General features: G+C 47.6%; 1 protein-coding gene across 1 annotated transcript; it reads right to left on the bottom strand.

The window, feature by feature from the left end:
- Positions 1-1,352: 1,352 nt before the first annotated feature.
- LOC123076147 (putative uncharacterized protein ENSP00000383309) lies at positions 1,353-4,887 on the bottom strand (the record flags this gene model as incomplete). The annotated part of the gene is made up of 3 exons (XM_044498543.1): positions 1,353-1,734; positions 2,036-2,168; positions 3,568-4,887. A coding segment is annotated over one exon (1,194 nt), but the record flags the coding sequence as incomplete, so codon positions are not given.
- Positions 4,888-14,702: the final 9,815 nt, after the last annotated feature.

The following is a 14,702-nucleotide window of genomic DNA, read 5'->3' as shown; positions in this document are numbered from 1 at the left end:
TTGTCATGGTGCACTGGGTCACTAACACAAGCTTGTTGCACTGAGTGCTCGGCCTTGCAGCTGCAATGGTCGGCCATGCAACACCGTCCCGTCTTGTACCATCAACACCCGTCTTGCAACACTGGCACCCGACCTTGTAGCAATATGCATGGCGTTTCGTAGCTTGCTTTCGGCTTGAACTAACAGTTGTCCGCTTGCTCGAGTTCAAGAGTGAATAGTTAGAACGACATGTCCACCGCATTGCTAAAGTTCTCCCACACATGGCTATCGACGCTTCGTTGGCGACAATTCAGACTTGAATATTTATGGATAAGGTTAGAACAATATCTACAAGTTTGGGAGAAACGATCTTCCATGCATATGGATCCACTATCCACTATTGCTTTGAGATTCACGATATATTTTCCAGGTTTGGCAAATGTTGCCTTGTTTCGGAATGTTGCTTTAGTTTTCTTTTCTCATTTCAACGTGTATCAAAATGTTTCATTGTGTACCAGTAAATCTAATCTAAAACATACACACTTCTTTTTGTTGGTACACGATGAAACCCACTTTGTTACGAGGAAAAAACCGCAGTGAAATATTACATGACACACTGAGACAAGATAAATTGTTCTAAAAAAAAGAGTAGCACGAATCTGAAAGCTGCAGTGGAAAGTAGATCCATCCATGATAAAAGCCCACTCTCACAAAATTCTGGACTTAAAAGATACAACGTCACAGTTTGGCGGTTTTGTCTTGTTGGTACATTTTTTCAGTATACTTGTATGAAGCACAGGCATAACAAAGCCCCAAGCCCGGCGCAAAGACCCAGAAACCTGATGAAGCATATTCTCAAAGCCCAAAGAGAGCATTTCCGCAGCATGATGAAGCATATTCTTGTTCCTCTCTGTACGGTAAAAGATCAAAGAATACTCGAAGGTGGCAGATACTGAAACATTTGTCACCGTCGAGTATTCTTTTGTCATCGTCAAGCTAATCTTGGGAAAAGCCATCTGGTCGGGCTAAGCGAAAACTGAAGGGGAAAAAACTAATGTGCGCAACAAACTGACGTCCAAAAGCTCACTCGGTCGATCGGCAGAAATCACTGAGCTAACTCGGCAGAACCTCCCAATAACCAAGCTCATCTCTCACACAAAACGTCTTGGATATCCCTGTGAATCTGTCATTTTGGTGTGCTGCGAACAGTATTTTTCAGTTTTCAGTCTTATTTCCCTCTTCAGTTTTTGGTTCTCTGCCAAGGGACTGAACCATTGGCCTTTTTTCTCTAAAAAACAATCTCACACACACAAGGTTGAATTTCATGACACGCTCACAACATCGTAGGCCGCCAGAGCTAAACACTTAAGTAATGCAATGCCGTGAGAGTAATGTGTTGTAATTCCTTTGGCCAAAAACTCTAAACCTTGTTCTTAACCAATGAATGTGGCAAACATTTTGCCCAGTTCAGCAAGAAACATGACAAGACCTTAACTGATTGTTCCCTCAAAAGGAAAAAGCAACAGCCTAACTGAAGTAGTTCTGCCTTGCAGTAATACCCATGAGAACTGGACTTTAGTTCTGAGCCAAGACAGTGGTGGATCATCCATGCATAGTGCTACATCGTAAAAAACAATACTACTAACGTCTCAGCTAAAACAGTGATCACCGAAACATTTCAGCCGTTGCCAACCGGCCAGTGGTCACTCAGCATCACAACAGCCTGATACTTCGATGTAGTTTTACTTCCCCTACCTGAAACCAAGGAAAATAAATTTTTAGCGGCCGGCAGAGTCTGTATGATATCAGTAGTGGGAGAGACAGTTAATGTGGTACATGGACAAATGTACTACTCCCTCCGTTCACTTTTGTAAGACCTTTTAAACATTTAAGACAGCACCTAAAACAGTTCAGTTTCAGCTGTCCTAAACGACTTACAAAAGTGAACAGAGGGAGTACCTCCGTACCAAAATTTAAGACTTTTTGGTAGACTAAAATGACCTACCAAAACGTCTTATATTTTGAGAAAGAGGTAATACAACTTAATTGGTGTCACCTGTTAAGAAGTTAACCCTGATTCTCATTCCTCATCTTCATCTAACAGATGAGCTTGTACTTTTTGAGATAATCATGCAGATTCAGTTGCTCCAGCTCTTCAGCTGCGGCATCGACGGTTTCCTCTGCAGGACCTTCAAAGGACAGAGCATATTATATCAGCCAACTTGTTTCATGGATCTTTTATGGATCACAGATATCGGGCAGATTGCAAGTGCTTAGGACTAATAGTTGATTCATTCTGCCTATTCATTACACCTTTGTCACACCAATGCAAACTGAAGGGAAAAGAAGAAGAAAAAAAGGAGCTGGCACAAGCATTCTCATACAAAACACTAAAAATGTAAGACAAACCCCGCTAACAGTAATCAATTAGAAATTTGCATATATACATAGTGAGGCGAACCAGAGAATCCATAGGAACATAATATGTGTTCATGGAACTGAATGAAACAACAAATGGAAATACCATATGGCAATTCATTTCAATATGCTTGCTCTATGCAGTATTTATGTCTAAGACATGACTCACTATGCATATTATCCAACCATTGCAAGTCTTGGAAAAAAAACGTGGCCACTATATACTAGCGCGAGTGCTATGAACAAGAGAAGGATGCTATGTTTAAACAAGCAAACACTGGCGTATGGATTCCTGCAGACAGCTTCTATCAGAAACATTCATGTATATATTGAAGTAACCGTAACAGAGAGTATCTTTAGAAACATTCAAAATATATTCAACGTTGGAGCTGCATCTTACAACTCAAGGAGCCACATGAAATCCATGGAAGGACCTTACTGTGCATAATGCCGTTACAAACAAAATTGTTGGCAAAGTTACATAAATGAAACTGTCTAAGTTAGAAATCACTGGAAGTGTCAGACCCATGCATCTAACAACAGGCCAATCCATTTGCAACAGGCATGTACTCCCAAAACCCTTTATAAACTGAGAACACCTAGTTAGTAAGCACTAAGCACAAAGACTACATGACTGGGCTATTCACATGCTCATGGCATACTTAGGGGACTAGTGTTGAATACAATGTCTTGCATTTACTGAGAAAAACATATACAATGTCATCTACTGAAGCTGTGTAAACATCACTAGGCTTATTGACAGATACAGGGAGGGAAAAAACTGAATAACGTAGCGGTTAACGACCTTACAGTTTTGAATGGAAATGTATATAGAGCTTGTTTTTTTGGTGGAATACATAATGTGGATTAGAGCTTGTTTAGTAATTAAACACTAAATAGTAGTAAGTTATATATAAATCTCACACAGATATGATCACGAACATATTCAAAGAGGACTAATTTACTCTAAAAGCTCATTTTTTAGCCCCTTACACTTATCAAACATAACCACTACATTTTGCATCAATAAACACAAGCTAGCCTCTGAAAATTTCAACATTTTGCAGCAACAACTAAAACGTTAGCCCTTTCACAAATCACAATGCCACAGAACCTCGTCATTTCCAATGTACACTGAGAGTCGTGCAGTAGAAATGTACACTGAGTTACCTGAGCAGAGAGCCGGTGGCAGCTGCCAAGCGTGAACGAAGCGGGAAGCGACGTCTTCGCGCGGCGGCTCAACCAGCTCGTAGACCTCGCACCCCACGACCTTGCGGGCACGCACGTCGACGCCGATCAGCTGCTCGTCCTGGAAGAAGTAGACCACGTCGGGGTTGGTGGGATGGATGAGCGCGAGCACGGGGATCTTCCTCGGCAGACCAGTGGCCTTGTAGCTGGCGTCGTTGCAGATCTCCGCGAAGGTGGTCTCGCACTCCAGCGTCCAGTCCGTGGACTACGGGTAGTCGGCGAGCGTCCAGACGCTGATCTGCGCGGCCCCGTTGCTGTTGCGGTTGCGGTACATGTCGACGAACCGCAGCTTGCCGGCGCTGACGCCCACGCAGCGGTACTTGTCGAGCAGCCCCCAGGCTTCCTTGGACTTGAGCGCCTTGCCGTCCGGGAGCGGGACGACGTCGAGCGCCGGCGCGTCGGCGAAGGGGTCGCAGGTGAGGAGGCACCAGGAGAGGTCGACCCACCAGAGCCTCCCGGAGCAGGCGACGACGCCGTTGGGGCTGAGCGGGCGTGCCGGGAGTGGGTAGCCGACGCTCTTGCTGACCCACTCCCCGACCTGCGACGAGAAGCGCAGGAGGTAGGCCGTGTCGCCGCCGAGGAAGGGCTGCAGCTCGGCGACCATGTAGCCCTCGCCGACCGGGGAGGCGACGAGGCCGAGGTGGCCCGGGTGCGCGATGAGCTCGGGCTTGGGGAGCGGCAGGGCGGAGGCGGCGGCGGCGTCGAGCACGAAGTAGCCCGCGACGAGCGGGCGCCAGGAGAACTCCTGGTGGCCGGGGGTGTCAATGATGGTGGGGCCCGTGGCGCGGCCCTGGTCGGCGTGGAGGAGGAGGAGGCCCGCGGAGGGGTCGGCGGCGAGGACGGAGGGGAAGTTCTCGGGGGTGGTGCGGCACGGGAAGATGCGCGGGGGGATGGTGAGGAGCGCGACGCGCGGGGGCGCCGGCAGCGCGAGGGAGAAGTCGGCGGCGCCTGGACCCGGAGGGAGGTCGGCGTTGGCGTCGGCCGCCGAGAGCACCCGCGGCACGCTGCCCAGGATGACCCACGACGGCGCGGGCGAGGCGGCGGACGCCATCTCGGCCAGGCTAGCTTGGTGCGGAGGGTCGTGCGTGCGCGCGCGCGGCGTCGGTGGTGACTGACTGGTGAGGGGAAGTGGTGGTGGCGGCGTTGCCCCGGCAGGCGACGGGGGTGGGGCTTTATGCTGGCCGTCGGGGCCAAGCGGAGCGGAGTGAACCGGATGGTGCTCGCTCGACTGCTCAGGTCGGGTCACGCGGTCACGGAACTACGACGGTCAGACGGCGGACGGCGGAGGACAGGCATCGCAGCCTTTGGCAAACAACGGAGGAGGACGACGACGGTCAAACTAGGAAGGGTGGCAGCCTTGGACTGCATTCAAACCACGGCAAAGGAGGCTTTTGGGTTCGTCGGCTAGCGGCTGCAGCAAACAGAGCAGTTGGACGCCATCTTTTGGGGTTGCAGTTCATTCCGGTCATGGAGAGAGACGCCCTCTGTCATTGCCAGCCCACATCCCGTCCTGTGGATAGACCGGCACACGGCAGGCAAGCGTGTCGCAGTGGCTAAAATCACTGATTTGATTTTGCAGTGGCCAAAATCTCTCTGCATTCAAACCCACTTCCTTTTAAATGTTTGAGTTAATTACCCATACGGTACAAGAACTTGCATGAATTTAACAAATTCATACACAATCTTCAAAACCTCACAAAAGTGATGCACCAGCTCGATCGCGGTAACGTTTGACTATAAAAGAGGCGGAATCGCTGGAGGTCGAATGCCATGTCGGAAATGGGCATGCACCAGGCTATGTGCCTTTTACAAAAATAATAAAAATCTAAGAGGGAGTATTATCGCAAAGACATCCTTACAAATCTTTCGAGACGAACCCCATATTATCATAGATTCATAAAGCGACCTCGCAAACCCATGCCTTTTTCGTCTCCCACCTTGAGCTCTCCGAGGCGATCAATGTTGCGTCGGTTTGAACTCGTCGGAGGCGAGCAAGGCGGCATGTCGACGGTCATAGGGGCCACGAATGAGTCCCCGCATGCATTCCCACCAGATGTATATGTCAGGCCCCTAACTAATCGCTAGATAACCACATCCTAGTAACTAATCTCCTATTAGTCCGTCTCGATTTTCTGCCTTGACCTCATCCAAGTCTACGTCGAGAGAGAATATCTTGTGATAGCATATTTTTTCTTTGAAAAGGAGGCGTGCCCCCGACCTCTGCATCTCTTGATGCATACAACCATTTATTAAAATAATAGGTTCAAACAAGTAGTCTCCAACATAAGCAAAAAGTCGAAGTGAATAAATGCCACAACGGATGAAAATAGGGCAAGATGACTAAACACTTATCCTATTATTAGACCGCCATCCAAACCGGTTGTATGTATCCCGTGCAACCATCTCCCATCGACTGCACCCAGTATCCATATGCGCCCTGTGGTCCGCATGGCTGAAGGACCACGTACGGATCCAAGTAGACGCTCTGAAGATGACCTGCAATAAATTTGTGATGGTTTGTTTGTTAAAGGCGATTTGACAATTCCATAAGGCCCAAAGCAATGCACATGCTCCCACTCGAATATGTGTCGCGGTCTGAGGCGCTACCCCAACCAACCAGTTCTCAAAAAGATGTGATATCGTGAGAGGCGGAGTGACGTTAAACACAACGTGAATAGTTCTCCAAAGTAACTTAGCAAGCGGGCATTTGATAAACAGATGTTCTATTGTTTCATCCTGATCACAAAAGCAAGATATTTTACTTCCTTTCCAATTACGCTTACCTAGGTTATCTTTAGTTAGAATTATGCACTTATGCACAAACCACATAAACACTTTTATTTTCAACGACACCTTAACTTTCCATATATGAACCGTCCTAGGGATTGTCCTGGTGTTAATCAAATCCGTGTACATGGATTTAAGCGAGAAAACTCCTGACACGGATAGCTTCCAGTGCAAAGAGTCTATTACATCAGAAAGGTTAACCTCCATGAACCTACGCACGAGATGTAGCCATCTTGTGATAGCATATAGGCTGTCGTTTCACCAAAAAGAGGGTGTGAAGAAAGGATACACACGTCAATTTATTTGGCATGATTGACTTTTTGACCGTTAGATTGACTTCGGCGAGGATTAGGTGGTGCCCAATAATCAGGCTTTATTACATGTATTAAAAATGGCAAATAAATTGGCATGAATGTCGGGGTCAGACAAAGAAATACGACTTTTATGGGGGGGAGGGGGGTCAGTGGACGTAATAAGACTCTTGAGGGGTCATTTAGTAAAAATAACATGGTTTTCCTATCCGGACTGGCTTTGCAGCTGTGTAGAGATGCAGAGTAGGGATAACACCCGCCGGGTTTGGGTGCGGGTGGAGCCTCCTCATACCCTTCCTCATCTTCTTTGAGTTTACCCATCACCCGTACCCATACCCATCAACAGATACAATTTTTTCCCCATACCCGACATTCGACAGGGTAAATGGGTACCCGCAGGTAAAGATACCTATGTTTGCAACACATCAACTCTAGCAACATATAGTAAAAAACAAAAACATATAGTCATAGATTATAAACAACAATACACCATAACAACAACCACATACTTACAAACAACAACGGACCAAATAGTAGCATGTTCTCATAAAAAACAAAATTTACTTGAAATAACAACACTTAAAAACAACATCACATAGTCATACATTTAAGTTCACAAACTCACGATAAGTAGTACGTTAGAGATATTTTGGAAGTACATAAAGTTACGAAATAAGAATTACAATAAAGTTTCAACATTGTAACGACTTCGAATGAAATAGCGAGGCCCACTTGTCATATTTTATAAGGGTATGTGCTTGGGTATGCGGGTATGGGTTATACAATCCCATACCCGTACCCTCTCTACCCGACAGGTTTGAGATTTTCCTATTTTATGAACCCATGAGTAATTTTTTGTCCCATACCCTTACGTGGCACTAGTAGAAAACATGGCTTTGGTTCGGGCCTGGCCAACCCATTAGTCCCGGTTCAGTCACGGACCGGGACCCATGGGGGGCATACGTCCCGGTTCGTGCGCCTAGGGGGGCGGCCTGGCCTCGTGGGGCATTGGTACCGGTTCGTCTGGACCCATTTGTCCCGGTTCCAGGCATGAACCGGGACCAATGGTCCTCGCTCCTGGCCCATAGCCATTGGTCCCGGTTCGTGGCTGGAACCGGGACAGAAGGGGGCCTTTAGTCCCGGTTCCAGACACGAACCGGGACCAATGGGGTGGCTATATATACCCCATCGCCGGCGAGCAAAGCACTCCACACTGCTCTGTTTTTTCTGGCCGGCAAGGGAAGAGCTTTGTGGTGCTCTAGCTCACCTCGTATGCACATGAGGTGTTCGATGAAATGCCCGAGCCACACTAGTTAAGCTTTCTCCTCTCGAAGCTCGACCTCAAAGCTCCATTTTCCTCGAGATTTGTCTAGGTTTAGCGGTCCGTCACGTCCCGTTCCGTCTTCACCGCTGTCGATCGCCCCCACCGATCTCGTCGCCGGCACCACCGTGGTGAGCCTCTTGTTCTTATCTTCTTTCTAAAAGAAAAAAAATTCTTACTTTAGATAGATACTTGTCTAATTTTCTTACTTTTATTATTGCTTGTTATTATATAGTGCGATGGTTTTCGTATCCGCCCCCGTCGGCCCTCGTCCTGTCTATGATTTGGATGTGGTATATATTATCTTTTATAACTATTTAGTTCATTTATTGTTTATGACAATTATGCCGACCAACGTGACATAGATTTTATTTATCTAGGAGGTATGTGAACCGGAAATTCCAACTGACCCTATTGTCGAGAGGTTAAATTTAGTTGAAGAAGAAAAGAATTACTTGAAGGAAAAAATAAAAAAATTGAGGAGGAGAAGATGATATTGGAGTTGCATGTTGTGGATGTCGTCGATGATCACCAGATCAAGATGGATGCAATGCGTTTGAAGATTAGAAAGATTAGAAAATATGTCATTCATACCGAGGCTTGGTATCATTATGCCGTTGGATCAATTATTACCTTGGTTGCGATTATGATCGCATTTGTTGTTGCATTGAAATGTTTTACATAGTTTCAATGTATGGTTTAATTAGATGCTCTGGAGAGCTATATGTTGTTCAATGATAACTATGTATGTACTTTGGTTTTAATGTGATGATGAACTTCTATTAATTTGGTCACTTATCTATCCATGATGTTCTGTAATGGTTTTTGACACACTTAATTATATATAATGCACGTAGATGAACCGGCAATGGATGTACGGTGACAGACACACCTCCGAGTACGTTAAGGGCGTGCATAATTTTCTCGAAGTGGCTGAGGCAAACAAGTAGAATGGTTTTATGTGTTTTCCATGCCCTATATGTGGGAATACGAAGTCTTACTCTGACCGGAAAATCCTTCTCAGCCACTTGCTTTATAAGGGCTTCATGCCACACTATAATGTTTGGACCAAGCATAGAGAAATAGGGGTTATGATGGAAGACAACGAAGAAGAAGAGGACGATGACAACTATGTGCCCCTTGAATACGGTGATGCCGCAACAAGGGAAGCTGCTGAAGATCAAGAGGAACCAAACGATGTGCCCGATGATGATCTCCACCGTGTCATTATTGATGCAAGGAGACAGCGCGAAAGTCAAAAGGAGAAGCTGAAGTTCGATCGCATGTTAGAGGATCACAAAAAAGGGTTGTACCCCAATTGCGAAGATGGCAACACAAAGCTTGGTACCGTACTAGAATTGCTACAGTGGAAGGCAGAGAATGATGTGAAGGAAATATGCCCTACAGGCAATAATAAAGTTATTATTTTATTTCCTTATATCATGATAAATGTTTATTATTCATGCTAGAATTGTATTAACCGGAAACTTGATACATGTGTGGATACATAGACAAAACAGAGTGTCCCTAGTATGCCTCTACTTGACTAGCATGTTTATCAAAGATGGTCATGTTTCCTGACCATAGACATGTGTTGTCATTTGATGAATGGGATCACATCATTAGGAGAATGATGTGATGGACAAGACCCATCCGTTAGCTTAGCATATTGATCGTTCAGTTTTATTGCTACTACTTTCTTCATGACTTATACATGTTCCTATGACTATGAGATTATGCAACTCCCGAATACCGGAGGAACACCTTGTGTGCTATCAAACGTCACAACGTAACTGGGTGATTATAAAGATGCTCTATAGGTGTCTCCGATGGTGTTTGTTGATTTGGCATAGATCGAGATTAGGATTTGTCACTCCGTGTATCGGAGAGGTATCTCTGGGCCCTCTCGGTAATGCACATCACTATAAGCCTTGCAAGCAATGTCACTAATGAGTTAGTTGCAGGATTGTGCATTACGGAACAAGTGAAGATACTTGCCGGTAATGAGATTGAACTAGGTATAATGATACCGACGATCGAATCTCGGGCAAGTAACATACCGATGACAAAGGGAACAACGTATGTTGTTATGTGGTTTGACCGATAAAGATCTTCATAGAATATGTAGGAACCATTATGAGCATCCAGGTTCCGCTATTGGTTATTGACCGGAGAAGAGTGTCGGTCATGTCTACATAGTTCTCGAACCCGCAGGGTCCGCACGCTTAATGTTTGATGACGATTTGTATTATGAGTTATGTGATTTGATGACCAAAGTTTGTTCGGAATCCCAAATGAGATCACGGAAATGACGAGTAGTCTCGAAATGGTCGAGACGTAAAGATTGATATATTGGAAGGCTATATTCGGACATCGGAAAGGTTCTGAGTGGTTCGGGTAATTTTCGGAGTACCGGAGAGTTACGGGAATTCGCCGGGGGAAGTATTAGGCCTTCATGGGCCTTCATGGAAAGGAGAGAAGGGCCTCAAGGGGTGGCCGCGCGCCCCCCCATGGCAAGTCTGAATTGGACTTGGGAGGGGGCGGCGCCTCCCTCTCTTTCCTTCTGCCTCTCCTACTCCTTCCCTCTCTCCCCTCTTGGAAAAGGAAGGGGACTCCAACTAGGATTGGGAATCCTAGTTGGACTCCCCCTATAGGCGCGCCCCTCCTAGGCCGGCCTCCTCTTCCTCCCTCCTTTATATACGTGGCCAGGGGGCACCCCAATAGCACAACAGCCAATCTCTTAGCCGTGTGCGGTGCCCCCCTCCACAGTTACACACCTCGGTCATATCGTCGTAGTGCTTAGGCGAAGCCCTGCGCTGGTAACTTCATCATCACCGTCACCACGCCGTCGTGCTGACAAAACTCTCCCTCGGCCTCAACTAGATCAAGAGTTCGAGGGACGTCACCGAGCTGAACGTGTGCTGAACGCGGAGGTGCCGTACGTTCGATGCTTGGATCGGCTGGATCGCGAAGACGTTCGACTACATCAACCGCGTTACTAAACGCTTCCGCTTTCGGTCTATGAGGGTACGTGGACACACTCTCCCCGCTCGTTGCTATGCTTCTCCTAGATAGATCTTGCGTGATCGTAGGATTTTTTTTGAAATACTACGTCCCCAACAGTGGTATCAGAGCCAGGTCTATGCGTAGATGTTATATGCACGAGTAGAACACAAGGAGTTGTGGGCGATAATAGCCATACTGCTTACCAGCATGTCATACTTTGATTCGGTGGTATTGTTGGATGAAGCGGCCCAGACCGACATTACATGACTGCGTTCATGAGACTGGTTCTACCGCCGTGCTTCGCACACAGATGGCTAGTGGGTGTCTATTTCTCCAACTTTAGTTGAATCGAGTGGGACTACGCCCGGTCCTTGTTGAAGGTTAAAACATCACACTTGACAAAAAAATCGTTGTGGTTTCGATGCGTAAGTAAGAACGGTTCTTGCTAAGCCCGTAGTAGCCACGTAAAACTTGCAACAACAAAGTAGAGGACGTCTAACTTAATTTTGCAGGGCATGTTGTGATGTGATATGGTCAAGATGTGATGATATATAAATTGTTGTATGAGATGATCATGTTTTGTAAAGTTATCGGCAACTGGCAGGAGCCTTATGGTTGTCTCTTTATTGCATAAGATGCAAGCGCCATGTAATTGCTTTACTTTATCGCTATGCGATAGCAATAGTTGCAAAAAGCAATAGTTGGCGAGACGACCATGTGACGACACGTTGATAGAGATCAAGATGATGGAGATCATGGTGTCATGCCGGTGACGATGGAGATCATGACGGTACTTTGGAGATGGAGATCAAAGTCATAAGATGATGATGGCCATACCATGTCACATATTTTGATAGCATGTGATGTTTATCTTTTATGCATCTTATTTTGCTCAGTACGACGGTAGCTTTATAAGATGCTCCCTTACTAAAATTTCAAGGTATAAGTGTTCTCCCTGAGTATGCACTGTTGCGACAGTTCTTCGTGCTGAGACACCACGTGATGATCGGGTGTGATAAGCTCTACGTTCACATACATCGGGTGCAAGCCAGTTTTGCACACGCAGAATACTCGGGTTAAACTTGACAAGCCTAGAATATGCAGATATGGCCTCGGAACACTGAGATCGAAAGATCGAACGTGAATCATATAGTAGATATGATCAACATAGTGATGTTCATCATTGAAAACTACTCCATCTCTGTGACGCCCGGATAATTAAGCTACAGTAATCCCAAGTTAATATTGCCATGTCACAACTCTTACTGTTGCTAATCCTCGGTTGATCCGAATCGTAATTAAAATTCAAATTCAAATTAAAGTCCAAAATTCAAGTTTCTCAAACATGCAAAATAAAATGTTCAAAGTGTGGCAAATATTCCATAACTAACTATGGTGGTGACCCAACACTTTTGTAAAGTGTTTAAATCCCCTCTTGTGAACATAACTGTGGCTTAAACAATCATTTAAATGCCTTTCCATTTATGAAAAATTTCAAAGGAACTCGAAAGCCTCCCAAACTTTTTGTGGCAGTGCTAGTAAATGCAAGGTATTTATCTGGCCAAGTCCCACATTGTAAAAGATACATTTGCAAGCTAAAAGAAAAATGGAAAAAGAAAATAAGCAAAAGAAAAAGGAAAACTCCCTTACTGCCCTTGGGCCTCGGCCCAGTCCCACCCAGCCAGCCCAATTCCCCCCCGCACCGGTTGCCTTGACCTCTCCCTGCTTCCCGTTCCTCGGTCTCGGACCGCAACAGGGGCGTGTCCCCGTCGAACTACCTCGCCGACGCCGGCCCGAGGGGATAAGGACGCCGACGCCGCGCCCCCTCGATCCCCTCTCCCACTTGCCCTGGCGCTCCTCCTCATCCACTCCCCCTTCCCCACACTCTTCTCTCCCCAACCCCAGATCCACCCACTGCGCCCGTCATCGCCATGCATCTCGCTTCGCCGTGGCGACCACCGCCCCGTCCCTCTCCGACGCGTCCAAGGGTGTCGTCGGCCTCGACCTCACCCTCTGCCTATGCCAGCTGGATCCAGGGAGCCCCACGTCGTCTGCATCGAGCTCGCCTCCCCGTCGGGCGTCGCCGTCCGTCGTGGTCGATCCGGCCACCCTGCTGCTACTAAGCTACCAGCGGGCCTCTGTGTGCCTCCGTGGTGAGCACCTCATTCGATTCCCCCTGTTTCCCCTTTGAATCCTTCGCCGTAGACGCCGTCCCATGTTCGCCGCCGCTGGAACTCGTCCGCGCATGTACGCTCACATGCTCCGGCTGTTCGACCTGCTGTTGCTGCTGTCGCGGCCCCGCACAGCCGCGTGCGTGCCCACCCACCACCGCGCCCACGCCCGGTGCCCGCTTGTCAGCCCCGCACCGGCGCTCGCCCTCGCTGCTCTGCACTGCTGCAGCTCGTGCTGCTAACTGCCGTCGCCGCCTGCAGCTTGTTTGAGCTAGTGCTCATGCCCACCGCCTTCGCCTCCCACGCGCGCTCGTCGGAGTCCGCAGCCTCCACTGCCGTCGCCGCCCCCCACTGCTCCGCCCGCGCCGCCTAGGCCGCGCCTGTTCGCCCCCCCGTCGCGCTTGCCTGGCCATGGTCGCGCTCGGGGCCCCTTCCCTATCGCGTGGCCGGCCCAGCCCACCGCTCGCCGGTGCTGGCCGCCCCCCCCCCCCGACCTCGCCGGCTGCCGGCGCCCTGCCGTGCCTCGGCGACCTTCGTCCGCCGCGCCACATGCCCGTGCGTTCGGGCGGGCGCCCATGCCCGATAGCGCCGCGCCCGCTAAGCCCCTGGGCCACTGGCATATTTGCCCCACTGCCTTGTTAAAAAAAGCAAGTTAGAAAAACATATAATTAATTAATTAGTAAGATAGTTAATTAACTTAATTAATTAGTTAGTCAGAGGACTCTGTGACAGTGGAGCCCCACCCCTAGTTAGTTTAATTTAAACACCCATTTAAAGTATGTGACACTAACAGATGGGCCCCATTGACTGGTCAACATTGACCCAGTCAACGCTGACTGTACTGCTGACTGGGCACTGACCGGCCCCACACGTCAGGGTTGACTCTGGTCAACTCAATTGACTTCTGATGTCATGATGACGTCATGCTTATGCAATAACCACATTTTAGAATTAATAATAATTTTAGAATATTGCTAAAACATTGAAAAATCATATAAAATAATTCGTAACTCGGATGAAAAAGTTTTATACATGAAAGTTGCTCAGAACGACGAGACGAATCCAAGTACGTGATCCGTTTGTCTGCCACACATCCCTAGCATAGAGAACATCGAACCTTTCCCCTCCGGTTCGTTTGTCCGAAAATGCCAAACTTCAGGAAAGCATTCCCGGATGTTACCCCTTCGCCGGTAACGTGTAGCACCGCGTTAGAACATGTTTAGCTCTGCCTGTTGTCCTGTTATACACTTGCTTGCTATGTATTTACTGTTTCTCCCCCTCTTCTCTTCGGTAGACCCCGAGACCTCTACTGATGCCCCTGTGATCGTCTAAGTTGACGACGACCCTTCTTCCCTTTCAGCGGAGCTTCCAGGCAAGCCCCCCCCTTTGATCATCCCGATATCGCCCATTCCATTCTCTCATGCTTGCATTAGATTTTGCTACTGTTATTGTTTGCTCCTA

The sequence above is a fragment of the Triticum aestivum genome, chromosome 3D, assembly GCF_018294505.1.
Source record: "Triticum aestivum cultivar Chinese Spring chromosome 3D, IWGSC CS RefSeq v2.1, whole genome shotgun sequence".
NCBI classification, from domain to species: Eukaryota; Viridiplantae; Streptophyta; class Magnoliopsida; order Poales; family Poaceae; genus Triticum; species Triticum aestivum.
The sequence above is the reverse complement of the archived record's forward strand: the minus strand, read 5'-3'. Positions and strand labels throughout refer to the sequence as shown.